The sequence below is a fragment of the Kryptolebias marmoratus genome, linkage group LG19 (genome assembly GCF_001649575.2).
Source record: "Kryptolebias marmoratus isolate JLee-2015 linkage group LG19, ASM164957v2, whole genome shotgun sequence".
Lineage (NCBI taxonomy): Eukaryota > Metazoa > Chordata > Actinopteri > Cyprinodontiformes > Rivulidae > Kryptolebias > Kryptolebias marmoratus.
The window spans coordinates 10,619,043-10,645,299 of record NC_051448.1 but is presented as its reverse complement, the minus strand read 5'-3'; the positions used below and the strand labels follow the sequence as shown (position 1 = coordinate 10,645,299).

The 26,257-nt window shown below is 42.0% G+C and overlaps 1 protein-coding gene across 4 annotated transcripts; it reads right to left on the bottom strand.

The window, feature by feature from the left end:
* Positions 1–169: 169 nt before the first annotated feature.
* Positions 170–26,257, bottom strand: LOC108240116 (protein EFR3 homolog B). Of its 4 annotated transcripts, none has more exons than XM_017423311.3 (23): positions 26,120–26,257; positions 16,887–16,963; positions 14,382–14,509; positions 13,949–14,099; positions 11,272–11,393; positions 10,845–10,994; positions 7,133–7,270; positions 5,712–5,790; positions 5,312–5,447; positions 5,031–5,192; positions 4,796–4,907; positions 4,628–4,679; positions 4,226–4,398; positions 4,049–4,124; positions 3,792–3,953; positions 3,571–3,702; positions 3,422–3,489; positions 3,154–3,281; positions 2,908–2,999; positions 2,753–2,801; positions 2,394–2,500; positions 2,242–2,291; positions 170–2,123 (listed from the first exon to the last, which is right to left on the bottom strand). In XM_017423311.3, exons 1-23 carry the CDS (start codon positions 26,124–26,126, stop codon positions 2,018–2,020), a joined length of 2,457 nt encoding a protein of 818 aa, XP_017278800.1. In that variant the 5' UTR covers positions 26,127–26,257; the 3' UTR covers positions 170–2,017. The 4 variants fall into 4 exon arrangements, with proteins under 4 accessions (XP_017278800.1, XP_017278801.1, XP_037837501.1 ...); XM_017423312.3 differs by lacking the exon at positions 26,120–26,257 and adding an exon at positions 22,253–22,649; XM_037981573.1 differs by lacking the exon at positions 26,120–26,257 and adding an exon at positions 21,960–22,107.

Below are 26,257 nucleotides of genomic sequence, written 5' to 3'. Positions count from 1 at the left end.
TAAAAACTTAAAAAAAAAAAAAAAGTTCTGTCATTAATATCTTGGACTCAAGTTTTATTTGCCACGTTTAACCAGATTAGTGGCAGTAGATGACTGAAAAAAATCCCTGCTAACACGATGTGGGTTTGGTTTTGCATTTGAAATAAAGAAATCAGAGACGACTCGGGTCTTAAATTGGTTTAGGATCCATTTATTGTACAGCACAGCAACATTTCTAGCATGCAAATTCAGGTATGACACATGTAAGGCATTTTTTTTTTCATGTAAAAGCTGCCTTCGTCACTAGGTCATCCAGTTTTTAAAGTGCAAAGTCCACAGATTCGAATAGATTTGACCTACAGCACTAAACAGATCTAACAACTAGACACGCCGTAAAGAAAAAAACAAACAAACAATAAAAGGAGGTTAGGGTTTCCGTCAGGTAAAAATCACGATGCGGAGACGACACGCGTTCTGCTGCACAGACAGCTGCACGACGTGTCACTGAAGGAGTCGGAGGCTGTTCGATAGTTTGTTCTGTCGACCGGGAGAGAGCTGTAAAGTGTGTGAAGGTACGATGATGACGACGCAGACAGATGAACAGATTTACCCACTCGCATGATAAAACCCGAACAGACGACATAAGAAACCGACAGACTGCGGAAAGGAACGGGACTGCACGGAGCGGACGCCATCATCTACGTTGAACGTGAAGCACAGAGAGGAAGTGTGGTCTCTTTGAAAACGTCACACCGAGCCGCCACAGCACCACCACGACAAGAGGCACAGTTCGAAACCAAACGAGAACCCATCCGCTTCCCTCAGCCGGACCACGTTAGACTTATTGCCATCATACTTTGTTTTTTTTTGTACCTGTGTGTGCACACGCATGCACACAAAATGGCTTATCGGATCTCCACGAGACAGCCAGGGAGCTGTTCCAACCTTTGTTTTGTTTTTCTTTTTTTAAATTCCTGCAGGACTGCCACAATTCAGGTCAAGATGACGGTGCTAGAGCCTGTCTCTGCTTCTACTGTGGACCGTTCGTTTGAATTTCACGTGTTCATGAGCTGCTGGTTGGAGGTTTTGAACATGGGGTGTCTGGAGTCTACACAGATTTCTACTGTAGCTATGAACACAACCAGTGCAGCGGCACTTTCAGACAATAACATACAGTGCATACTGTATACGCTCACAGAATACATCCCTGCTTTGTACATAGGCTTATAGATTTATATATTTCTCTCTATATACACATATCTATGGGAAGGGGAAAAAAAATAACCATCTTTCTAGTGTTTGACGTGGTAAACATTACATGTAAACGCTTCAGGAGCTTGTGTCGTTGAAACTGGCGCATAGTGTGTTCTCACTTTTGTTTTAGCGGCTAAATGTTAAAAATAAATGCCCATCAAAAAAAACAAAAACAAATAAGCACTTCTGGCTAACACTAAGAAGGCAAAACAAAAATCTGATGAAGCACTGAACACTCGGGGGAGCGTTCAGGTGCTCAGTAACACGTGAGATGGCAGGAGGAACCATCTGTAATTAAAATATGTCTATTTCATATCCATTCCGCTCTTCAAATCTATAAAAATAAATGGAAAACACGAGCTAAAAGACTAAAAGTAGTATGGCACCCTGTGAGGGACGAACAAAACAAAAAGTAGCAAAAGGAATATCCAACCATTGCAGTGCCGATAACATTTCCAGTTACAGGACACACACACACAGTTTTTCTGTCATAGTACTTGGCAATTTTCTAAATTAAAAAAAAAAAAAAAATCCAACCAGTGGAGTTTCTTTAAACGTATAATTAGAAGTGGTTGAAGTGACTTGGTTTGCTGCTTTTATTAACTTTAGCCGTCTCATTTAGGCTGCCATCAAAGGGTAAAAGAACATTTAAGTTAATTAAAAACTGGCTTGTTCTGAAGTTGCGACTGAGTTTGTCCCACATGCACCGTGGCTGCTTGGTGCCACAATCACTTCTTGTTGTTTTTTTCTTTTTCTTTGTCACGTCGTTGCAGACTTGTGTGGTCTAATACACGCAAAGGTCGGGAAACTTCATCTCGTAAATGGGGATGGATCGACTCTGGCTTTGGCCGTAACCCGACGAAATGGTTCCGGACGGGCTGGGAGGGGGTCTGAATGGGAGGAGGAACAAAGCAGAGCGGTCATCATCATTATCATCTTATCATCATCATCATCACGTGCACTACACAGTGAGACACAGTCCACACGTCCTTATTTTTGTGTACGTACCTGATTGTAATCTCAAATATCTGATTTAGTTTGCTCTGCAGCATTGTGGCCTGGAAAAGACAGAACATCATTACAACGTTAATATAAGAGTAATATAAGGTATTAAAGGTGGATCTACGACAATTAAAAAGTTGACTATTTGTTTCTTGTACCCTGGCACCACAGTGAGCAGCAATCTCCTCAAAGGGAGCCTTCTGAAACTTCTCCACCACTTGTCTCCTTCGCTCCCTCTCCTGCTCCTCCATACCAACACTGTCCACTAGAGGGAGACGGAGACAGCACAAAGTAAAATGTGAGGAGGCGTGAAAGATAATTTTCATTTCATGTTGTTTTTGTTCTATTATTTCCCTAATAAATAAAGTGTTATTATTCCCGTTTTGGTCTGTTAAGTACAACCTTTTAATATCCGTGCAAATTCCATTTTTCATGCAAAGCACAAAGCTGAAAACTGAGGGTTTATTTGTGATTTTTTTTCTAATTTGCAACCGACAACAGTTTCTAAGTGGCATACCGATTGCATTTTTCAGGGTTTCAAATGTGATCTCCTCTGCAGGTGTCCTCTGTAAAACAGAACAAGCACAAAGTTAATGTGACAGCATGGTGAGGACTGGAGGTTTTTGCATTAAAAATCCTTGTAATAATGAGAAGATTTGACAGGGGGATCACCTCTTCTTTCTCTGGACTGTTTCGGGACTCCACCTCCACCTGAAGAGAGATGGTCTCCCCTATGCTCTTTCTTTTGGACAGTCTGTCCTCATCTGGGAGAGTAGTGGAAAGATGTTACCATTTCTCAGTTCATTGTAGGAATTCCACCATTCCATATTAAATAACAGGACGTTTTTCTTTTTTTCTGATCATTCAGCTCTGTATTTTCATTGAATTTGTGAAAGCAAGATTTTTTTGGCTTCTCACCAGTATACTGCGGGACATACGGCGTTCCCAGCCTCTCGGTGTTATAACCGCTTCCTCCAAGGACCTCGGTGATCTTTGACTGAAGGAACAAAACACCCCCATCCACCTTATCCACTGAAGCAGGAAGCCTGATGGAAAATAAAATGTAATACTGAATGTTTGCAGAGCAGACAGTAGTAATTTACCGCATACATTGTGCACCTAGAAAATCTAATTTCAACCGTGCAAGCCTTGTGAGAAAGGAGTATTGAAAATGTCTGACACATACTTGGGATTGTCAACGAAGACATCCTCGGGCAAAAGGTACGGACTTTGTTTCTGCCTGACCTCAATTACCTGAAGGGCAGAAAATAAAACGGTTCAATAAGAGTCGGGGTACAGGCGCACACGACCGCATAAAGAAATCCGGGCCGTCACCTCGTGTATGTGCTGGCAGAAGGCCGGGACAGTGTTGAGCTGGCAGATGAGGTTGAGGTAGGCGGCAGCGAGGGCATGAACAGCACAGCGGTTATAAACAGGCAGACCTTCGTCCGTGGACAGAGCCAGGTCCTGCGGTGAACATGAAGAAGTTCCAAGAGGAAATGAGGGATTCTTTGTGCTTTTAAAATCGTGAGCTTTACAAAAATAAGACCCCATACCTGCAAGGCAAGCGCCAGGCGAATGAGGTCCACCACCACCTCTTCGTTCGCCAACTCCACACTGAGAAGACCCAGCAGAGCGTAGAGGGTCTCGTAGTGCTCCCGGCCGCTGCTCTCTTCCTTACAGCCCAGGTAGATGTATCGGTACAGCTGCTGACCGTGCTGAGGAGGAACAAAGACGATACTCTTTAATTAGAAACTTAACAGCTAACTGGTTAAATTACACTTGCAATGTTTTGCAAAAAAAAAAAAAGTACCTTCTTCATGAATAAGTTGTCCTGTCTGGAGCACTTGTCCACTTTGAGCTTCAGCACAGAGATGTCAGAGACGATGCTGCACAGAAACAAATAAACAAACAGGGTCAAGAAGCACAAACTCCAAAAAGCAACGACGACTCCAGGCTTTTCAAGTCTCCCGCAGACAAAATGACGCACCTGATTTTGGAGAACTTGGGTCTGTTGTCGTTCCTGTCGATAAGGCTGAGGAGGATTTGGAGCACCAGCAGTCGAACCTCCGGGTCATCTGTTAGAGAGAGGGACAGCAGCGGTTCTAAGAAAGAGCTGGGCAGCGCCGTGAGCATGTTGGTCGTCTGGAAACCTGCTGTCACCTGAGAGATTATAAAAATAGAGATTATTTGTTTATCGATACATGATATAGAATGAGAAATGTGCCAGAGGTGGGATATACATCTGAACTTCTTTTTATCAGTAAAAGACATATCGACTCTCATTTTTCCTTTTTGTCCACATGGAAGACCTTGTTGTTGCACTGCCTCGAAACTCTATGAAGAGCCACATATGTTAAATAAAACCTTCAGAAATAAAATGAGCATTTACCTGAACCAAGGACTTGAGCAACATAACCTGAATCATTCTGGTTCCCTCGGGCCTGAGAAGGAAAGCATCGACTTAAGACTTTAATTAAATTCACCCAAAGCTGGAATCTTCACAAACTGTGACTGTGACTTTCCAAAGGAATTCTACGTGGATGTTGTGAGATCGTACCCAGATCCAGTAGAGGGCAGAGTCAGATTTACTCCGGGGGCAGGGATCTTGCCCATGATGAAGAGCATGACCTCTGACCTCTGGTAGGTGGGTAAGGTGTTGGCAAATGAACCTGGGAGAAAAAGGAACGAATGCACGTTTGACAAACAGATGGTTTTGAGGGGAAAAAGGACGATAACTAAAACTAGGTAAACGCACAGCCTCATTTAAAGATTATAAAAGCACCCAGACTCACCGATGGTTCTGATGACGGCCTCCTGCAGCTGCCTCTCCTCGTGAGCTTTGATGATCTTGGTGCCGATGTTGTTGCTGCCGTCGTACGAGCCGGTCAGCTCGTAGTCCACACTGAGCCGAAGCTGCCTCAGCAGGGTGTTGAACACCTCCAGCACTGTGGGGCCTGCAAACGCAGCGGAGGATCAAAAATAAAAACCACCTGACAGATGAGAAGGTTTTTTGTTGGGTTTTTTTCCTTGCCCTCCAGCGCTCTGTCCATGTGTGCGCCTGCATGTAACGCACCTACAGAGCCGCTGGCTGCTATGGCAGCCGCCTCCAGCAAGACTTCCACGATGCCGGCACGCACTCTGGCCGAGTTCTTGCTGTTAGCGTCCAGGTGACCAAGAAGCTGCTGGATTACCAAGTGAGAGTGCTGGGACTGACATGAAAGAAGAATTATACGAAAAACAAAAGTGAGTTACAGCTAACCATTGAAGCAGAAAGCAAAATAAAAAAAGGAAGCTAGAGATACAGCTTTTCTGGTTTTTAAAATAACTCAATAAATATGAAAGACTGTTTCGGCCCCATATGTATCAACATTTCTCTTTATACCATTAGGATTTAGACAGAAGGTCAGCAGTGTGAGGGGGAGAAAAATGGGATGGGATATGAGCTGTGGCGAAGCGGGCACTGCACGCCTCACCTGAATGGAGTACATGATGATTTTGAAGCAGCGCACCGCGAAGGTCTTCCCCTCCCATAGACAGTGGTTATCTAAGTGCCTGGGGGAGGAGAGAGAGAGAGACAGAGAGGATGTGATTATCAAGTGCCACGAGAGACGGAGCACAAAAAGAACGGCACAGAGAGCAGTTCTATCGAGGCCCAATGTAAACACTGTACAAGGTTTTTCAATCTTTTTTTTTTTTTAAGTACGAGCCAAGAAGAGGTCCTATAATATACATACTCAACCTAATGTTGCTGTAAGTTACAATAAAAACAGGAAGAAGAAGAAAAAAAATGATGGTAATAATCAAGCTCATAATGCCTGGCAGACAATTAAAGTAATTACTACATCAGTGCAATCACGCTGCAGAGTGCTGCACTCCCAGGCTGTGTTTAGTCAGAGCCGGGATCAAGTGAGATGAACAACTAAACCACGAAATGAAGACGGAAACGGTGATGGACGGGCAAACGCCGCTCTCGGAGGACACAGACACTGAAGTACACTAAGGGAAAAACTGAAAAGAATGGACTCAAAGTGTAAAAATGAAATGCTGCAGAGAAATACACCAAATCAGCCATTACATTATGACCAGCAGTGTTATATTAAACCAAAACAGCTGTTTGGAGGATGTCCTGACTTGTCTGATACTAGGATATTTGCAAGCTGTGGCTTTATTTTAGCTTCAAACAGATGCGATCTAATCAACTCGTACTTGTTTTGCTAATTTTTCTGTCAACCTCAACATCTGACTGTCATTATGTACTATTTATAAAAATGATTATATATATTTTGCACAGCAAGTTTGGCAAAACAATTTCATACACTAATCACTCAGCAGCTTTTCACTAATTTAGCTTCAAATCTAAAATACGAGACTTTTATCCACAAGGTCAGACACTCCAGAGGGAATCAGAAACTACCACGAAAAAAAAACAACAACAACACAGAAGGCTGAGACAAATACAAGACTCATTTCTGGTGACAGGAAAAGCTTGACTGATTTAGGTAAAAACAAAAAGAGAACTAAAGCAAAAAACGTCAAATTTACAGAGAGACTGGATCAAAGAAAACATATAATTTATTTAAAAATGAATAAAATAACACCAGAAGCGAGACAGCGGAGACTTTCTATCCGGGAGCATGACCTACATTCTAGCAAGACGAGTCAACATGAAGGTAATATTTATAAAAATAAAACGTCCGATCTGCAAACAAACTCGGATCTAGTCCGGAGCTGCCACATAACCTTGCATCGCCCTTGTCGAGCCCCTGTGGGACGACCGACATGGAGATAAAATCGCTGAGATGCCCCCCCCCTATTTCACAAACACGAAACAACAACTGCACCACCAACAGAAAACAGATCTTTAAAAAGGAAGATTGCTGTAAGCGGGTCTTACATCAGGACGGGCGTGACGGCGTTCTTGATGTTGCCGTAGGCGGCTCGTCCCAGCAGCTCCCTGAAACAGCGCTCCGTCAGCTCCACCGGGCTTTCCTTCTCCTTCTCCGAAGCCTGCAGCGGAGAAGGAGAGCGGCTGCTAGGGAGCGACGCAGGTGATGAGGCAGAAACACGAGCAGAGGGGAGAGGAGAGAGAAAGAGAGAGAGAGAGAGAGAGAGAGAGAGAGAGAGAGAGAGAGAGAGAGAGAGAGAGAGAGAGAGAGAGAGAGAGAGAGAGAGAGAGAGAGAGAAGGGGGGCGAAGACAGCGGGGAAAAAAACAGAAGAGGCGAGATGTTGAAATCAATTCGATCACAACTTAAAGTCGTTTTCTTTCACAAAAACACCCTCAGGAGCTCCTTTAGAAGGGGCGATTTTACCACTGCAGTAAAATTAGGTGGCACTGCTTTCTGTGTTTGTGTTTCCCCACATCTGTTCTGACCGTGCTGCAGATGTGTGTGTGTGTGTGTGTGTGTGTGTGTGTGTGTATTGTTCCCATACATAATTAAAACCATCCACCACCACTAACTTGGTCATGTAAAGCCTCTGGTCGTCCACTAATGATGAAAGGACTTATCAAGCTCTTTTATATTATCTCCTGCTGTGAAGACGGACGAGATGAGAAATCCTCCTGCCTCCTCAAAGTGAAAAATTTTTAAAAAATCTAAGAAAGAGAGAAAGATTTTTTTTTTTCTCCCCACTTTGACGTTATTTCTCCAAAACCCTGGAACGCCACTGGATGGTTAAAACTCTGCTCCCCCAGAAGATATTTGATTATTTAGTGTTTTGATCATGTTGGTGCAGATCCCTGTCGAACATAATCAGTTTATCTTTACGCTGAGTGTCCATAATTACTACAATAAATACTGATATCAGACAACATCTGACATCGTTATGAATCAGACAGGAGTTTACAACGTGCACACAGCACGACACAAAATAGTTTTAAACTGCTCGACTGTATGTAGATTTATTAACACACACAGGACACGTTTTAAAACCATTTCTAAAACACTAGTTTTGGAGCACAGGATGGATGAGTCACTGATTAGCTCTCGCTTCTCTTTGTGGTCATTTCTGCAGGAACAGAAGCCGAAGCAGAAATCTGTCCTGTCCGTCTGCGTTTTACTTCTTGCCTCACATTTTTGGAGCAGAGCCACAAATATATTCTGCTCCTCAAAACTGATGTTTTTAATGCAACATAGGAGAACGAAGGTGCTCAATGCAACCAGATGAATCACAAGCAATAAAATATAGATTTAAGTGTGGGGAAAAAAAAGAGCGGTTGGACATTTTTTAGGTTTTTCTTTTTAAGAATGTGTCATAGAAAACAACAACAACAAAAAAAAAATAAAAAATTTTACGCAGCTTATTTCATCATGTTCTTTTAAAAAATCTTTTTTTTGAGAGAATAGTTCAATCAATATGATTCAGTCAAATCTAAAATCTTGTAATAATATTATTCAGGTCAGCAAATTTATTTTGGAACTTCACTGAAGCATTAGTACACCTGTTAGTGATGTCCTGACGTGGCTCCTGTGCTTATTAAGAGCAACAAAGTGACGTCTAATAATGAGTGATCAACAGATGCGTTGGAGAATAATGACTCGACGTTTGTGATCAGAACAGTGATGCTTAAGACCAGGTGCACAAAATCTGTACTGAGAAAACATCTGAAGGAAAGCTGGCAGTAGAAAAATCCTTTGAAGCAGCTATCGATCCCTAACAATCCTGCTAGAATTCGTTCTGATAGTTTAACACGGGAAAACCTTTTTGCCATCTCTGCAAGCGAACCTTCCACAGAAGTTGGTCTGAACTATCAGGTCCTTATTTAAAGTGGTACACGGCCGCAGGGATAGAAGTGGAGGGAACTGAACGACCTTGAGGTAATTAGATTCTGCGCTGACTGCTGTGAGTAATGACAAGTGAGACTCGGCGTGAGGAGGAAATGAGGATGCGCAGCAGGAGCGGACCACGGAAAATAAACAAAGAGGAGACAAGCTGAGAGGGAAACATGACTCCGTGTCGGAGTGTCAGTCTGTCTCTGGCTGTCACTACCCCCCCCCCTTCATTGTTAGAACTATTTTCCGTCATCCATCCTTCACCCCGTCTGCCAGTGTTTGGCTTGCCGTCTTCCCCTTTGCTCCACGAAAAGCCCTCAGATCTCAGCACTGACGTCAAAGAGAATTTCAGCTTGTGAAACGCTGCCAACGGATCCAGACTCCGCAGATTCTCTCACATGCCGGCATCCTCCGACTCGCTGTGCTCGAGAACCTTTATTCTCCACCCACCGCACTTCTTTTTTTTTCTGTTCTTGCAAACTCTTTCATGTTCTTTCCTTGTCTTCCTTAATATTTCACTCGCACCGCGGTTTGTTTGCTCTTGGGATTGGGGTTTTGACGATAATGGTGGATGAAGTACGTGACGGCTTGTGTTACAGCATCGTGGCTCTGGACTGTGTGAACCAAGACATTGTGGGTTAACACTGTTTTTAGGTTCATTCCAATACCTTAGATGTAACTATTTGATCTGTTTCCTGATTGTTATTGATATCACATTATAAACTGCTATAATAACAGATTTATATACATATAAAAAGTAAGGAAATTTGTGTTTGGTTGACTTTTCTTTGTTGCAATAAAGCTTCTTGGCAATAAATCTTATACTGATGGAAAGTCTGTTTATTTCCCCTGAAATGGAGCCACGTTGGTTAGAAAAATGTATTTGTGGGTTGAGCAGCAGAGTTGAGTAGGTGGGTTGCGCCCATGAAAGACTTGCCACATCCTCTGCCAACTGGATCCATCCATCCATTCTCTTTTGTTCTTTCTTTTTGGCATCTACCAATGCCAAACACCTTCTTCTGGTATTGACTCTTGTTTTGAGCTTCTGGTACCCCAGGTGCTGACAGTCAGGCATCTGATTGTCAGCACCTGTGAGCAACCGGTGGCAAACCCACATCTACACAGTCTGGGACCGGATTCTTTCCTCCAAATTTGGGAGTTGAGACAATGGCCTGCCTGCAGCCCTGACCTCAAACCCCCCCTCACAGCAGTGTGCAGCTATTGTTACAACAAAGAAATATTTAACCAAACACTAATTTCCTTCCTTTTTGTGCTAAAATTTATTTGTTTTGGAAACAGGACGCACACTTGGATCTATATTATTCAACTGACTTCACATTGTGTTCATTCAGCTAACCACTGAGTGTGACATTAAAAGTGTAGAAATGAAGTCTTAGCAGGAGTTTGCATGTTGTCAAGCCACAGGGACACTGGGAGAACATCCCTTGATAGATGAAATTATAGCTGTGTGTCAGTTCACATCAGCCTTATGATGACAGGGGGGGAAAACATGAAAAACCTTTAAAGTAAAGGACACTATTCAATCATTGTGAAATGACCAAAGCTGAGATTTGATCTTAAACCAGTCAACTTAGCATCTGTGGAAAGAAATTAAACTCACAGCTGGCGATAAGAACCAATCAAACGCTTCAAAGGTTTGACCTAAAGCTAAAATAATAACTGATTGCAGATATTGCTTTAAAAGGATGTGATGCAAAAGATCAAAGTGAAGAACAAGACATTTTAATTTGATTTAGGATTTAAAATGTCACGCTGACGGTCAATATCAACATGTCAGTTTTATTATATATGTAACAGAAACAAGTAAAGCTCACCTCTCTGTGCGCTCTCCACTCTGTAGGTTGAAAAGCAGAGAGGGGACGATCTTGTCCATGTGCTGGGGGTCCCAGATGTTAGCCTGCAGCTCGTCGTTCACAGTCTTCCTCACCACACCCTGGAGACCCTTAATACCTGCCATTCGGATCCTGATGGGAACATTCACACAGAGACAAATCTCTTGATTGCAGACTATAACAAGGGGTCTGAATTTAGCAACGTGTCCCTCTGTGTTTGATTGTTACGCAATCAAAGGTAAATTATATATATATATATATATCTTTTTCTATTTTCAGCAGTGATTGCTATCACAAGATCGCTTAAAAGACATTTCCTGAGGCAGTAAGCAGCTAAAAATATAAAAAGGAATCTAAAAACAGCAGCTCTTTAATATTTCAGTTTCTAATCAGGCATTTGTCTACTTACTTGGTGCGGATGTCGGGGTCCTCGTAGCTTGAATGGCACATCTCGCTGAAGCGCGACACAAAGAAGTCATAGCTGCGGTGGTACGATGGCGTGTCCTCTTCGATGTTAGCAAACTTAACAAACTGTCATAAAAATGAAAAAAAAAAAATAAGTACTTTTATTTTGATCTTAAACTGGCCATTTTAAAAAAAAAGGTACAAGTTAGTTTGGATCTTATTTGTCTTTAAACTCTGCATCTTTTGAGTTGGTGTCAAACGGGAGCTCCACAACATCTAATTAGAAGTGAGAAATGCAGAGCAGGGTGGAGGTGGGGGGTGTCTCCCACCGAGCAAGCAAATATCAGCGAAGTAAACCGGCTGACATTCAGCTTCAAACCTCCATCCCCATAATAAATTATGAACAGGATTTCTTTAGAGTCAAATTAGATCATGAAAGCTGGTTTCATCAGTCGTCAATAAAGCGGGCAGTAATAACAGATCCGGGCGTAAATGCTGTTTGGGTTTGAGAAGGATCACAAAAGAGAAGAGTTCATGTAGAAAATGAGCTTCTAAAAAATTTTTAAAAAATCTCTCCCGAGTGTTTTTTCTCACTGTGTAAATACATGAGCGTTTGGAGAGGTTTTGAAACAAAATGAAGTATCCTTGAGTTAATAAAACCGAGCGAGCTTATTGCTGCTGCTGTGAAGCTGCTCGGCTGCATCAGCAATTTACTGCTGCTGCCGATTCCTGAAAGCCTTCCAGCTGCCGGTAATACGGAGCAGCTTCCAGGTATTAATGCATCATCTGTGTGTCGGAGGAAGGAGACACCAGATCTGACTGAAAGCTTTAGGAAAAGAAGCTAAAAGCCCGGGCTGTAGAAGCTGGAGACGATAAAGGTTTTATGTTGCAATCATCGGCAACACCAGCCGAAATTAGCTTTCATCGCAAAACGGCTGATTTTATTTACGTTTAGGAGTCGAGACTTTTTAACTGTCGAGACAAATAAACAATGCAGCGGAGCAGAAAATCAACAGGAACCAGAGGTGTGAATGCCGAGTTTGCTGACATTTACTGAAAAAGTTTAAATTGAGTTATTTCAGCTTCTTTTAGAAAGTATCAACAAGCTAGACAGAAGCTAAAAACTGCAAAAGCTAAAAGTAGAAAAAGGCTATTTAAAGCTAAAAGTAGCAAAAGGTTAGCTAGATTCTAAAAGTAAAAAGGTTACCTCAAAGCTAGTAGCAAATGGCTAGTTACAAGTAGCAAAACGCTAGCTAAAAGCTAAATGTAGCGAGAGGCTAGCTAAAAGTAGCAAAAAACAGCTAAAAACTAAACTTAGCAAGAGGCTAGTTAAAGCTACAAGTAGCGAAAGGCTTGCTGAAAGTAGCAGAAGGTTAGCTAAATCCTTAAAGTAAAAAGGCTAGCTCAACACTAAGGTAGCAAATGGCTAGTTACAAGTAGCAAAAGGCTAGCTAAAAGTAGCCAGAAATAGCTAAAAACTAAACTTAGCAAAAGGCTAGTTAAAGTTAAAAGTAGCAAAAGACCAGCTCAAGACAAAATATTATAATGGTAGCTAAAAGCAACAGAACAGTAGCTAAAAAACTAAAAGTAGAATAAGACAAAACAGATTTCAAAGAGAACGATGTTTTGAAGGAACTGAGGAGATTGCAATGTATTTCTATAGGAGAATATTTAAAATTAAAGTGAAAGGTTTTGAAAAAAATAAAAATGTGGGGAAAAACAGTCATAGCGCCCATCTCCTGCTTGAGCTGAACGTTTTGATATAGAAAAGATCAAAATAACTCAAAGTATGAAGTGGTGGTAAAGAAGTATCCTGCGAGAACATGCGGGAAAAATAAAAAAAAAAACAGGAAAACAATCGTGTGAATCCTGAGTCAGCGTTAACGCTGTCAACTATATTAGCTGTGGGCAGCAAAAACAAAACTATTCAGCACAAACTCTTTATGAGGTGCTACTTTATGAGCGTGAAGTTGAAACGTCTCAGTCTGTGTAACTGACTACAAAGCTCTCCCTTTGTCATCGACAGCTAATCCAATTTCCTCTCCGTCCTCCGCTGACCCGTCCAACACTCACCCCCATTCCTCCCTCCAATCTGCCCCTGAGCCCCCATCGGTCTGAATTTCCCACAGATAGAGCTTCTCTCCAGGTTTACATCTCTTAAATTACGACGTCGCTTTGTGAAAGTAAATGCATCCTGTCAGCTTTTGATTAGATAATACGACTAAATCCACTCAGACGAGCAGAATTTGGTGCAGCAGTAAAGCTTTGAAGCTGAGCCACATTAGATATTTATAGCTGAACTGATATTTATAGTTGTCTTTGCTGATATTATAAAAAAGACCCAAGTTGGAGACTAATATATTGATGGGAAAGTTTCTCTATCATTTTATAATTTAATTAGACTCAACTGAACTACAGATATCAACAACAAAAGCTAATTGTGCATTTTCTTTCCACCTTGTTCAGTTTTTGTTATGGTAACTGTGGATTATAATAAAAAGAGAAGACCATTTTGTTTCCACAAAACAATATATAGCAAAACTAAATACAAAAATGCCCATCATAAAGGAGAAATTAGGCAGCTTTATATGACCATGGCTTTGGGGTTTGGTTCACTTAAGAGTAAAAAAATGTAAAAACAAGAGCTCTCCAAAATCGGCACCATCACCCAGAGGACTCACAGAGTTGGTTCCGAGGATCTGCAGGGAGGGTTTGTCCGACTCCAGCAGCTTGCGCACCATCTTCAGAAAGCTCTCCACAAACAGGTTGATGCTCTGGCAGTGGCACGCCATCAGCAGCTGGTCCAAGGCCTCCATGGCGATGCACACATACCTGAACCGAGAAAGACGGGCGGGCGAGTTGAAAATGTCCCGAGCCGTTAAAAATGACTCCGACATATAAAACATGGAGATGTTTTCAGCACAATGTGATCTTGTACCGAGTTCGGTGATAAGAAGATATTACAAGTAAGTCTTCTCCTGTTGCATCATAGCACAGCGAGCGGAAATTCTTCCTCAAATTGTCCCGCTTAAAGTTTTGATAAAGCTAAATATAAACCCGGCAAAAGACTACCATTGTGTGAGCGGTACTTGTCAGGGCAGAGGCAGATGTTACCCGTATCGATGTCGGGCCACATCCCTGGACAGCCTCTCAGACAGGTAGGCCCCGATGCGGTCCAGCTTCTCAGGAGCTGACAGGGCGTAGAACGTCAGCTTCTCCATGTTGGCTTTGACCAGCCCATCCTGGGAGAGTAGACGATAAAAATAAATAAATAAATAAATAACAGGTTCTTATTCATGCTGCATAGTGTTCAGGTCAGAGCAGATATTCAGTTGTTTGTTTAATCCAGGGGTCTGCATCCTGCGGCTCTTTTGTTCGTCCTTGTTGCTTTAATCAAAACATGGAAATGACTAATATTTATATTTATAAACACAACAGATATGCTACTTTTAGCAGCGCTTTGTGCCTTTCTGTTGTCCCAACAGAGTGATACGAACACAAGGAGAAAAACAACAACACAGATTTAGTTTTGCAGTTTTAACTACTTGTTTTGATAGTCTATTCGTTATTTCAACTTCCAGCCAGATAGTATAATAGTATTCCTCTGAAATCCACCTGAAAATTAAACATTTTTGAGTCACATTTAAGGCAAGTTGCTGAGGGAGAGACATTTGCTCACATTTCTGAGAACAAATAGATTAAACTAAAAGCTTCAGAAACGCTTAAGTAAATGAATATCATTAGCTTAATTTCAGCAACCATTTTATAAACATTTCACCAGCAGAGGGACGGATACAGAAGGGCATATCTGAGCATATCTGGACCATGAAGTTCCCACTTGACCTACTTCACTGTTTTTCACTTTGGCCATGGCTGGATGAGAGCTAAAAAAAAAAAAAAAAGCTCTTTAGTCCGCTGAGAGCTCATTTACATTCAGCAGAGACCCGACACGAACCAAAGCAGCTGTCCAAAAAAAAAAAAAACAAGAGGGGAAAATGCGACGATACACGCTGAAAACAGACTGTTATCTTTCTGCAAAATGTAAAAGTTTAAGACTGGGAGTGGTGAAAAACTAAATAACTAACTAATAAAACAGCCCACTCGGAGAGAAATATTAGTATCCAAACCACAAAGCACTTTAGGAAGCAGTGACTCATCATGCTCAGAAAAACACAGGGTCTGACTGCTCATTTGTTGATCGAAATATATTTTATTGTTATCCATTATCAGATTTTTCTGGGGGGTTTTGTGGTTTTCTCACTGGTAAAAGCTGTAATTAGGGTTTTTTTTCTTCTCGACTAATAATAAAATCGTTTCATAATTCATTCACATTATTTTTGTTCTGCTAAATGTCACTTAAAGAGACAGAAACTATCAAAACAGCAGTAACTTCAACTTAAAGGGGGAAAAAAATTGAATATAAACTTTGAAGAAAGATTATTAGCTTTAACAAACAGTCAGAGCATTTATTACTCGTTTCGCTTTGCAGAAACAGTCAATCCTGTAATTACTTTCTTCACTTTTATCACATGGATTTTACAAACAACTTTTGATATTTATGGGGTTTTTTTTGTAAAACAAATAAAATCACCCCCATCTGCCTTTTTTTCATCATAATAAAAACAAGGAAGTGGATAAGTCTGCCAACCAATTCAGAAACATTATCCACTCCTTGGATTTGAGATTTATCGAGTTCCAGTGGTCTGCTAATGCACATCCAGCCATCCTCGGCATTAGTGAAGCTTTTCCTGCTCGAACAAATAAAAAAAAAATAAAAATATCTGGTACAAAACCATTGATTGCTTCCTCTAATCGGAGGTTTATTTTAGAGATTAGCACAAGATAAAACCTTCGTTTCTGGCTAAACCTCTCAAACATTAGGTGAATCAAATCTAAAATCTATTACACAAACAGAATATTGCAGCTCCGCAAGTCATTTAAAACACGAAGCCGAGCTGAGAATGGAGCCCATCGTTCAATTATTTGGGAGAAAAGCTCAAATTCTTTACGTCTGCGGCGCGAGGAGCTATTTTTAAAATCGTGTGGTTTTATTATTCCGAGGTTCCTTGGCCGTCATTATTTACAGCCTTAGCCACACTGCAGCATGGAGCCAAAATTAGACCTGTTTTTCGGGAGCGCACCATGCAGGTGCACGTCCATGTAAACACAGGATAAAGCGTGCACGTTTCAGCGTCTCCCCCCACCCGCCCCGTCACGCAGTTTCGGTGACATATTTAAAAGGTAAAGTGGGTTACCGCAGCAGCGCAGCAGCTCCAATGAAAAGTTTTCTCCGCGAAATCAGCCTCTTCATCTTCACCCAAATTAATTCTCCTTATGAGTCACAGCGTCGGATTCCAGTTAATCACGGAGAACAGGGAGGAAGGAAGACGAGACCCGAGGTTTGGCACCAACAGCTTTGAAGCATACCGCACACTGATGCGAGCTTCTTTTACTATCTGCGAACGCCTCTGCTTTATCTAAATGAAATAATTTACAGTTGAAATATCGGTGCAGCATCAGCGGTGCTTGGCTGGTATACGTGGAAGCTCAGCAGACTGGAAAAGCATCGCCCACACATAAGACAGTGAGACAAGAAGGGACAGAAAGTGAGTTTCCCACCTCGGGGTCTTCTGGGAAGATGTTGTCCACCAGCCTCTTGTACCGAGGCCTGAGCGCCCCGCAACAGCCACAAACCCCTGACGAAAACAAAAAGACACGAGTTAGACTTACACAAAATAACCAGCTTCTTTCTTCATCCTTTCAACGAAAGCTCGATTTGTTTGCAAATTAAATAAAGCCTCAAATCAGGTATTTACACAAAGGAAAAAAAAGAGGCAATAAAATAGCAAGCCAGCTTTAAAGGACTTTTAGATTTATCTCTGATTCAGTTAACGCAGCAGTAATAATGTAATTCACACTAAGTATGGTACAGCTGTTGCATACATTAACTATGTAGTGAATCATAAAAAGGTATTGGCACAAGCTGCTGGAAAGTCAGACACTTAAACTAAACTGCTTTAAAGTAAAAAGGCAAGTGCAGCTATTAAATAATAATGAGTAAGATAACATTAACCAACTTGAAATAGTTAAAGCTGTTGTTAGCGTTTATTTAAGATGTATACATGAGCATAAATTTGACTTTTCCCCCTGTTTTTAGACACAGCTGTCTTGTTTGTAGCAGGTAAATATGTTTGTATGCAAAGAGGAAAAACTCCACGGCTGTTTGCAAAAACAGTTCACAGCGTTTCCACGTCACAGAGTTCGTAACGAGACAGACAGACAGACATGAGTCCTCTTATCTGACGCTTTGACTGTACCACCACAACTGACAATATGAAAAGTGAAACGGGCAAAAAATGAAGGTTAGAAGTTGGTTATAAACACAACAAAGCCAGCGTACACAGGCAGAAAAATGCACAGATGCACGTCTCCTGTGTCTCTTCGCAGACAGCCTTGAAGACAATATGAACGGGGAGGTTTTTAAAAGACTTTGCGTTTAAGAAGGCAGCCAGAAGGAGCTCAAATCTGATTGGGTGAAGAAATTCAGCAGTGGTGAGTCATAGCGCTCAGGGAGAACAAAAATATAGGAAAAAAAAAAAAGGGATAACCTCCTAAAACCCCAAAACCATTCTCTCAGTTCTACTTATAAAATGTAATCCCAGTGCCTTGAAACATTCAACCTTGTGTGTTTTAGAGTCCTGACATCTAATGGGAGAAAGTAGGTCATTAGACTGTCAGCCAAACGACGGATGGAATGATCTGACACTCCAAACAGGGAGGAGCAAAACATTGTCTGCACGGCAAACAAAAGCAGAATAATCTTAGGAATACTTTCCTTTCAGTTCCTCCTTCCTAACATCATTTTTTCTTTTTTAATCTCCCAATTAAAAACGGAAAAAAAAAGTCTCACTACGCACAATTATAGCTGTTACACTGACTGAAGCCATTTTTCACTGATGTGACAGTAAAACCGTATTGTGAGAGCACGCTGACCCGTCATTAACACGATTACCAGCTGCCCAATTACCACTCCCGTGTAACAGCAGACTTTATCTTACTTATGGTAAATTCTCTTTTGGCCTGACAGCAACGTGACGGATGTACTTTCGACTTCACAGGAGAAAATCATTTTTCAAACGGCAGACTTTAAACCAACACGGACAGGGACGAGTCTTGTGCTTCAGGATCAACGCTGCTCTAGGAAAAAAACCCAGGCTCCAACAGAGACAAGATTACACAGACCAGCTGTCAGCTGATCCCATTTGTCCCCCAAAAAAACACAGTATTTCTATCCTCAATAAATAACCGACAAAATGTGTATTTATACCAAATGAATCATAGACGTGCCTGAATCGCCGAGGCATATAAACTGGGCAATTCTGCACTTCCTTCTAATAAAAAAAAGGCCTGGATTTTTTTGAAAATAGCTTCCTCTGTGTTTGCATTTAATACAACAAAAATACTCGCATGCTGATTGTCTTCCCACCCAAAATGCGGTGACAAGAGTTAGTTGTATAAAAGCACGTATAGTTGTCAACTGTGTGAGTAGATCTAATAACGCTGCTGCGTTCGATATGTGAGTTTGACAAGATTCCTGAAATGTAATGAGGTAGTAAATCGGATCACTGTGCAGCACTACATTCGATATTAGAGCAATGTTGTTTATAGAGCTTTGAGCACTGTGAGTGTGAGAACATCCTTTAGACGAACGGCTCCGAGATTTTATGTTATCAGTGACCTACACCTGGAGAAGTCCGGGTGGGAGGTCCTGAAATCTTCAGAAAAAAAAACCTACCATCTTCTTAAAAGCATCTCAGTATCAAGAGGTCTCCTCGTTTTTGATAAGTTCACTTAAACTCCGCGGCAGGAATTGTGGTTGGGCTTATCTCTCAGAGCCGTGCGTCTATTCATAGCATTTCCCCTCTCCTCCTCCTCCATCACTTCAAACACTAATAAACCCTTTGCACCCACTTCCTCCGCCTCCCTCCCTCTCCTTCTTGCAGCACTGGACCAGGGCCTGATGGTAGGAGTCACAGATGAATTAATGAAAATGCAGCAGGTCCCCAGCGGAGACGGGGAAGAAAGGTGGAGGACGAAAAGAGTGACAGAGACGCAGACGGGGATGGAGGAAAAGGATACAGATGGAAGTGTGATTGGGGACTGAGACGCACTGCGTGAGTCACAGATTAGTGCGACTTATCGTATCTGTCCAGTACAAATCTGTCCCGTCCTTTCTGCGAGCTGTGAATCAAAACGATTTTTTTTGAAGGCAGAGAGAGGTTATTTAAGGGGAGAGTTTCAGCTGTAGTGAAGTACTTCAGACATAAATTTACCAGCCCAGTGACTGTGGTAATTGATAGGATGTTTCATATTCCAGTGGTGCACAGAAAACTGCATATCCCCCTGCTGCTGATGCGAGTTATTTTCTCAGGTAGCGTTCTTCGATGTAATCAAATTGGCTAGGTGATGGGTCAATTGCACAAAACACTTGCAACAGGTTTTTTTTTTTTTCTTTTTCTGATAACAAAAAGCCAATTTAGCATTTCAGGCTGCACGGGGAAACCTTGACGACCGTAATCACGAATATAGCGCGACGTGTCGCTGTATCTTTAATCCGACCACTTAAAAACACTTTTCCACCTCAGGGGTGGCGGTAATTTCATAATGCGCGTTAGAAACTCGATCTGACTCACTGCTGGCAGAGAAAACCTGTCGAGTTGTGTTCAGCTGGTGTAAAAAAAAAACAACAACAAAAAGGGGGGGGGGAAATAAGGCGAGCCGTTTTGTGTCTCTGTTAATGATGGGTTGGTGAGGAAGGGAGCACAACAAGGTGGGTGGACAAGGATCCGCATGACAGCGGAGAAAAGCACGGGGGGGGGGGGGGGGTGTCCTCACGACAGCCACCCACTCTGCACGGAAAGCTGACCAACTCTTATTTTTTTATTTTTTTAGAATCTAGACACCAAGTTCCCTCACACACATATAAACCCACATATCAAACATGGCTGCACATACTTTGGGAGACCTACAGATATTACCTTCCCATCACCTTCTCTACCTACAATTTCAGTGGTGGGCGATAATAAAAAAAAAGATGGTGGACGGCCCTGCTCCGTTCTGCAGCAGACTTGGGGAAACATCTTAGCTGAAAGAATGTGTATAAGTAGACACCCGTGAGGGGGTCGCCAACCCTCTTATCGCCACAGGAAGGGAGCCAGCCAATCACAAATCTATTTCTATCCTCCAAACAACGGGCCGGTACATTAACAGATTACACTTTCCATTTTCCCCAGGATGTCGGCTTAACATTTTCACATCAGGGTGGGGGATTAAAGACAAGAGAAAAAAACAGGCTGAAGTGAGAATAATAAAAGTTCAAATTGCGTTTGAAAAAAATAAATAAATGAAAATTCAAAGCATGTTTGTGCATGAGAGTGTTTACATCATTAGAATATTAAAAGCTGGAGGGATCCACGTGTACGAATATGCGAACGAGACAAATCTGGAGGACGTTTCGACGCTCACCTAAGAGTCACGTAAAGCGTTGGTGATGCAGGCCGCAAACATACAGAAGCAGGGAGTTTGCACATAGATCTGTTGTCACCCCCACACTGTAAATACACCTGGATCTGACACATCCTAGTCACTTCTCAGAAATTGTTACACAGCACGCAGACCTTCAGGGTTGTCATTATGTAAGAGGGAGGAGGGGAGGAGACAGAAATCGGGCTATTTTTACAGCCGCAAAACATCTTCAAAGAGTAAATTTGGGCACACGATGAATTCTCCAATCACAGGATGAGAAGGAGCCCAATTGTGAGCAAATAAAAAACAGCTAATGAAGACGGACATGTCTGTCTGTCAGTCAGTGAGTTTGGGAAAACTGTACAGGAGCTGGAGAGAGGAGGAGAATTTCAGAGACCAGGCTGACAGGATTATGGGAGCGTGACAGACTAAGAAATGTGATTTTTGTGTGTGTGTGTGTGTGTGTGTGCGAGTGTTTGTCTCTAAGGGAAGCAAAGAATGAGAGATAACCAAACACGCCGCAAACACAACGATCAGATCAATCCATCAGTTGTCCGCGTCTGTTACGAAGGCTTTCTGTGTCTGAGCGTGCGCCGCCACGGTCGGCAGGGTCTGTTTTTCTGCCGGTGAATCCAGGCAAACTGAGTCAAATTCAAAGCACATATTCAATCCTGTGTGGGTGGCAGCAAACATGACTGGTATAAAGACTCCAACAAGCTGATGTCCAGACCCAGCTGCCAACAAAATCTGAAGGCATAAAGCCTCTCTGACACACTACGAATCAGTGACAAACAGCCTGGAAAACTGAGTTACGGGGGACTCAAACACAGGGATTTGTTTCTTTTACATTAAACACCACACAGACGATCCAACTCCTAAATATGCGTCGTCTGCATTGAAGATTCATTAGCCTAAAAACAAACTACAGCCTTTTAACATTTTCAATTAGCACTTATAGATCAGCAGCACCAAAAACATTCTCTCATGATCTGGAAACACCACATATACTTCAACTATAATCATTAACTCATCGAGAATAACAAAAGATTGTTCAAAGAGAAGGAAATTAAACACGTATACTACGAGTTTAACTACATCATTAATACACGTTTAAAGAAACAATGTCGTTCCCTCAACTATATTAAGAGTAAAATAAACGTGTATTACAGAAAATGTACATCTTCACAGCGGCATCTTCTCCCAGTCTAAAAATGTCCCTGAATAGCTCCTCGTAAGAGTCCAAGTTTCCATAACGCACTTTCAGGAGACGTTACACTCTGACAAAATAAAGCTGCAATCCACTACAGGAAAGACAAAAAGAGAAACACGTTTTGCAGAATGTTGTAAAACTGGCTGTATGCTAGGTGAATCACATTACTCATGCTTACACAGCTTCGGATGAACATACATCAATGCAGAGTGGAAAAAAAAAAAAAAAAAAAGAACGCCGTCATTCTTACCGTACATCGATCGTGATGTGGGAATTGCTCACGACAGCTTTATGTTTCCTTAATGCAGCTTCAGTTCCTCATTCAGACACGCCGCTGTGCTGAGAGGCACTGGAAATGCACACAAGCCTGCTTGTGCGCACGCACGCACAAACGGAGCTCACTCTGGGATAAATGCCTGCACGTGTGCAAAGAGCTGAAAAGCATATGAACGTGCACCGTGATTGGTGCAGAGCACGGCTCGATGCTGTGATTTACACACTAACACACTCACTCGCCCTGCCATGCAGGCTCACACACACACAAAAAGAGAGGACTAAAAGACAACGTCATAAAGAAGCACGGCATGATGACCTTGGATTCCCCCCCATTCTTCTGCAACTGCTTTTCTCGTCAGCACAGCAGCGCAAGAATTCAGAAGCGCACAAACCCTCACGCAAAATAAATCAGTTGCAGAGGAGAAGTGGGGTGGGAGGACGATGGGAGTGACGACGAACACGAAATGATGGAAAGGAGAACACCTCCCTCCCACGCAAACTCCTCCTCCTCCCTCTCCTCCTCCCCTCCTCTGACCAGTGTCACTCTTCTCCTCCTCGTTAAAAATACTCTTCCCCTTGCACCTAATTTTTTTGTTTTTTAGTCTGTGCCTCCAAGGTTATGTAACTTTATGACACACTTTCTTCCATTTTAAAGCAAACAACCAAATACCTTTTTCTTCATCTTTTTTAAGACTGGAGAACTTTTAGAATAAAACATACCATACAGTGGTTGCTCAGTCAGCACATGCCTCAAATGTATTAAAATGAATTTTAATTTGACGCCTTATTAAATGTGAGTACTGTAAGCTGTGTGATTACATAACCATGCACGTTTTGTGTTTATATACTATATCTAAGATGGGACAAACCTTTCTATTCATTTGGAATTAGCGGATGTGTCCAATTGTTTCAATTGTACTCTGTAAATTTGTGAATTTAAACAAAAGGAACAACCTTCAAAGGAACCTTACCAACTTCCTTAACCTTCTCAAAACATACTGCATAAATACAAGACTGCTTAGCAGCCGCTTCACGCCATCTAAATCACAGAGATCATGACTGACACGACCTCCATGAAATGTCGCAAAGCCACAATTGTGACGAACGTAAAATAGGAGAAAGTTGATGATTAGGCTGCAGACTCTAATGAACAAATTTGCAGAAGAACCAGAAGCACGATGCTGCAGTGGCACTGCAAAAGCCTTCAGACAGTTAAAAAGATAATCAAACTCTAAGGTTTTACATGCCAAGACATAAAAATACAACATTATGATTCCCACTAGTCCAGGTCTTGTTGCTCAGGAACATATAGATATGTTTCTACACAGCTCAAGGAGAAAAGACATCCGCAAGGATCTTAAGGGAGCAACTGTTGCCGTGCATCGACCTCGGAAGGCTTAGAAAAGGCATTTCCTCCCACCTTTTGTTCTTTCACGTTTGAAGCAACAGTAAAAAGGATTATTCGGAAATGACAAACATTTCAAACTGGAGGTAAAGCGTATTTACCCCAAGGTCAGATCATACAATCCTCAGAGAAAATTCCTGAAACTCTAAAAGCTGCATTTCAAAGTTTACACGCCTCACTGAACATGAATAAGCAAGAACAGCTTGTATGGAAGGGATGCCTGGTAAAAGCCTCTCTCTCTCTTTTTTTTTTTTTTTAAAAAAAGAAGGGGCATAGCAGCACAGCTAAGGCTCTGAAAGTTGCATCTGAAAAAAATAAAATAAAATAAACAAAGAACCAAGGCTAGGAGATGTGGTGGCTGGCACGGTCGCTTCACAGCAAAACATTTGTCCGTGTTTAAACCTCAGCTGAGGTCTGCCTTGGTGCTGTTTGAGCGTTGGTTCTCCAGTTTCCTCTCAAAGTAAAAAAGCACGCAAGTAAGGTTAATTGCTTCTTGCTCTGAGAGACCTGGAATAACCTCAAACCCCTTTGTGGCTCTGAACAGGACAAAGCAGGTATGGAAAACAAATCAATATCCTTTCATCAGGTTAGATTAAAGTTCAAATATTAGGCTCTATTCGATATTCCACACATCAGAGATCTTTAGACTGACAATGAGCACTAAAAAAAGAGCAAACTATAGAAACCTGTCACTGCTTACATGAGTAAAAGCTAACAGCGAAACTTAAAGCCTGATCGTGCAATTACCAGATGTGCTTAGCTGCCACAAAGTGAGCTACATCGAGCCTGGCTCAAGGAACTGGAGACTAAAAATGATTCAGTTTGGGGCAATTAGTGAAAGGAGATTCAGACACGAGCACTTTCCTTTCTGCGTCATCCTTCCACAGAACTGAACTGGAAGCACTTGGAGGGCAGAAACCTCCGCCAAGGCCGCAGTATCATTACAAAATAGCCCCGATCTGGATCATCGCCAAGATGCAATGAATGGTTTCTTGCGAAAACCCAACATTTCCTGAACCTTTCATCGAAATCTGTTTGTTAGTTTTAAAGTAATCTTGCTAACAGACAAACAAACAAACCAACCAACACTACTGAAAACATAACATCCTCGCCGGAGGTAATTACCACTGCTGTATTTTACTACAGCCTGGATTTAATAAACAACTACAACTTAGGTGAAATTATTTTGGCTTATTTATAGGATTTTATACTTTTATACATAAACGTTTCTTAAATATGTGGTTTTCTTGATTTTGCTAACTCTGACCAATATTCCCCGATTCTTCTTTAACTAAAATCCAATAAAGTTTTATGATTTAATCCTAAATAAATTGGTAACACTATGGAGGAAATAACTTGTGCTAATGTTGCTGTAAGTGCTGGACTTGAATTATGATAATTAGGAAATTATTTAATAATTTTAATCAGCTTCACAAAACAAGGAGGCAGCTTAATTAAGTAAAACTCCCAATGGAAATGTTCGTTCGCTACGTTTTTAATCCCAAACGTGAAAGTATTTTCAGAGAAATCCTTCTTTATCCAAGTCGCTGAGGCCGACAGAGAACAGAGGAGGTGGTGTTTTCTCTTACCCTTGCCAACACGATGCTCCAGAAGGGTACGGCAGTCCAGTGCCAGCCTCTGAGTGGCTGGGACATCAGGCGGAGGCAAGGACATAGCAGGCAAAAAAAAAAAAAAAAAAACCCCACACACACACTACTCCTTTCACAAACTCTGCAACTTCTAAACCAAAGCCAAAATGATCTATTTAAAAACTACAACTGTCAGGTAAAAAATGAGCACTTCTGACAACTAAACCTCTTATTCTTACTCAAATCTGAACAAGACGACAAACTTCTCCGTGAAGTTTCAAATCAGCACAGACTCACAAAATCACCATGAGTCCCTGCTGGAACACGGACGTGTACGCGCCTAGCCGCATTTTATGTTGCCGCAAAGGCAAGTCGTTTGCATTAGCCAAGAGATTAGCAACAAATCCTTCAATAGCCGCTCTGCTCCCAGTGTCATCGATAAACGTCTCAGTGACACAATGGCCCACAGTATCCAGCTTCGGGGAGAAGAGGGAGGAGATAAGCCGGGTAAGAGAGGCACCGTGGGACAGTCATCCAGTCAGTGGGCTTGAAATTCAGGGAATGTGGCCTTAGATGGGATGTGGGTGCAGCTGAAGAGGAAAGATCTGCTGGGGGATTTCAGTGCAAGTCGGCTGCCTGCAGCATCCATCGCATCACAATACCTTGAGCACTAAAGGCAAAAACCTCACCAGAAAAACAGGATTGTTATTTTCCCCTTAAACAGGACTCTTTTTTTTTTTTTTTTCTTTTTTGGCAACTTCTCATTTTACCAGCTTCTGGTGGTGGATACCAATCACCTCTCGTGGCTGTGATGGAGCAGGTGGACGTGTAACTGGGTGTAACTCACCTGTCATGCTGGATTTCGGTCACAAGGTGGCGTCGCTCCTCCAGCTTCAGAGGAACGGGGCGTCGGGAAGCACCTCCGCTCTAAGACGGATCTCCGCCGGGGCTTCGGGAATCAGGAAAGCCGCTGGCTTATCTGCGG

Excerpts from the sequence above, each read along its gene's own strand:
- LOC108240116 (XM_037981573.1), bottom strand. Across the intron at positions 11,394-13,948 it reads AGATCCTCGGAACCAACTCT|TTTGTTAAGTTTGCTAACAT; the intron begins GTGAGTCCTCTG and ends TTTTTATGACAG. Across the intron at positions 2,124-2,241 it reads ATATTTGAGATTACAATCAG|ACCCCCTCCCAGCCCGTCCG; the intron begins GTACGTACACAA and ends CCTCCCATTCAG.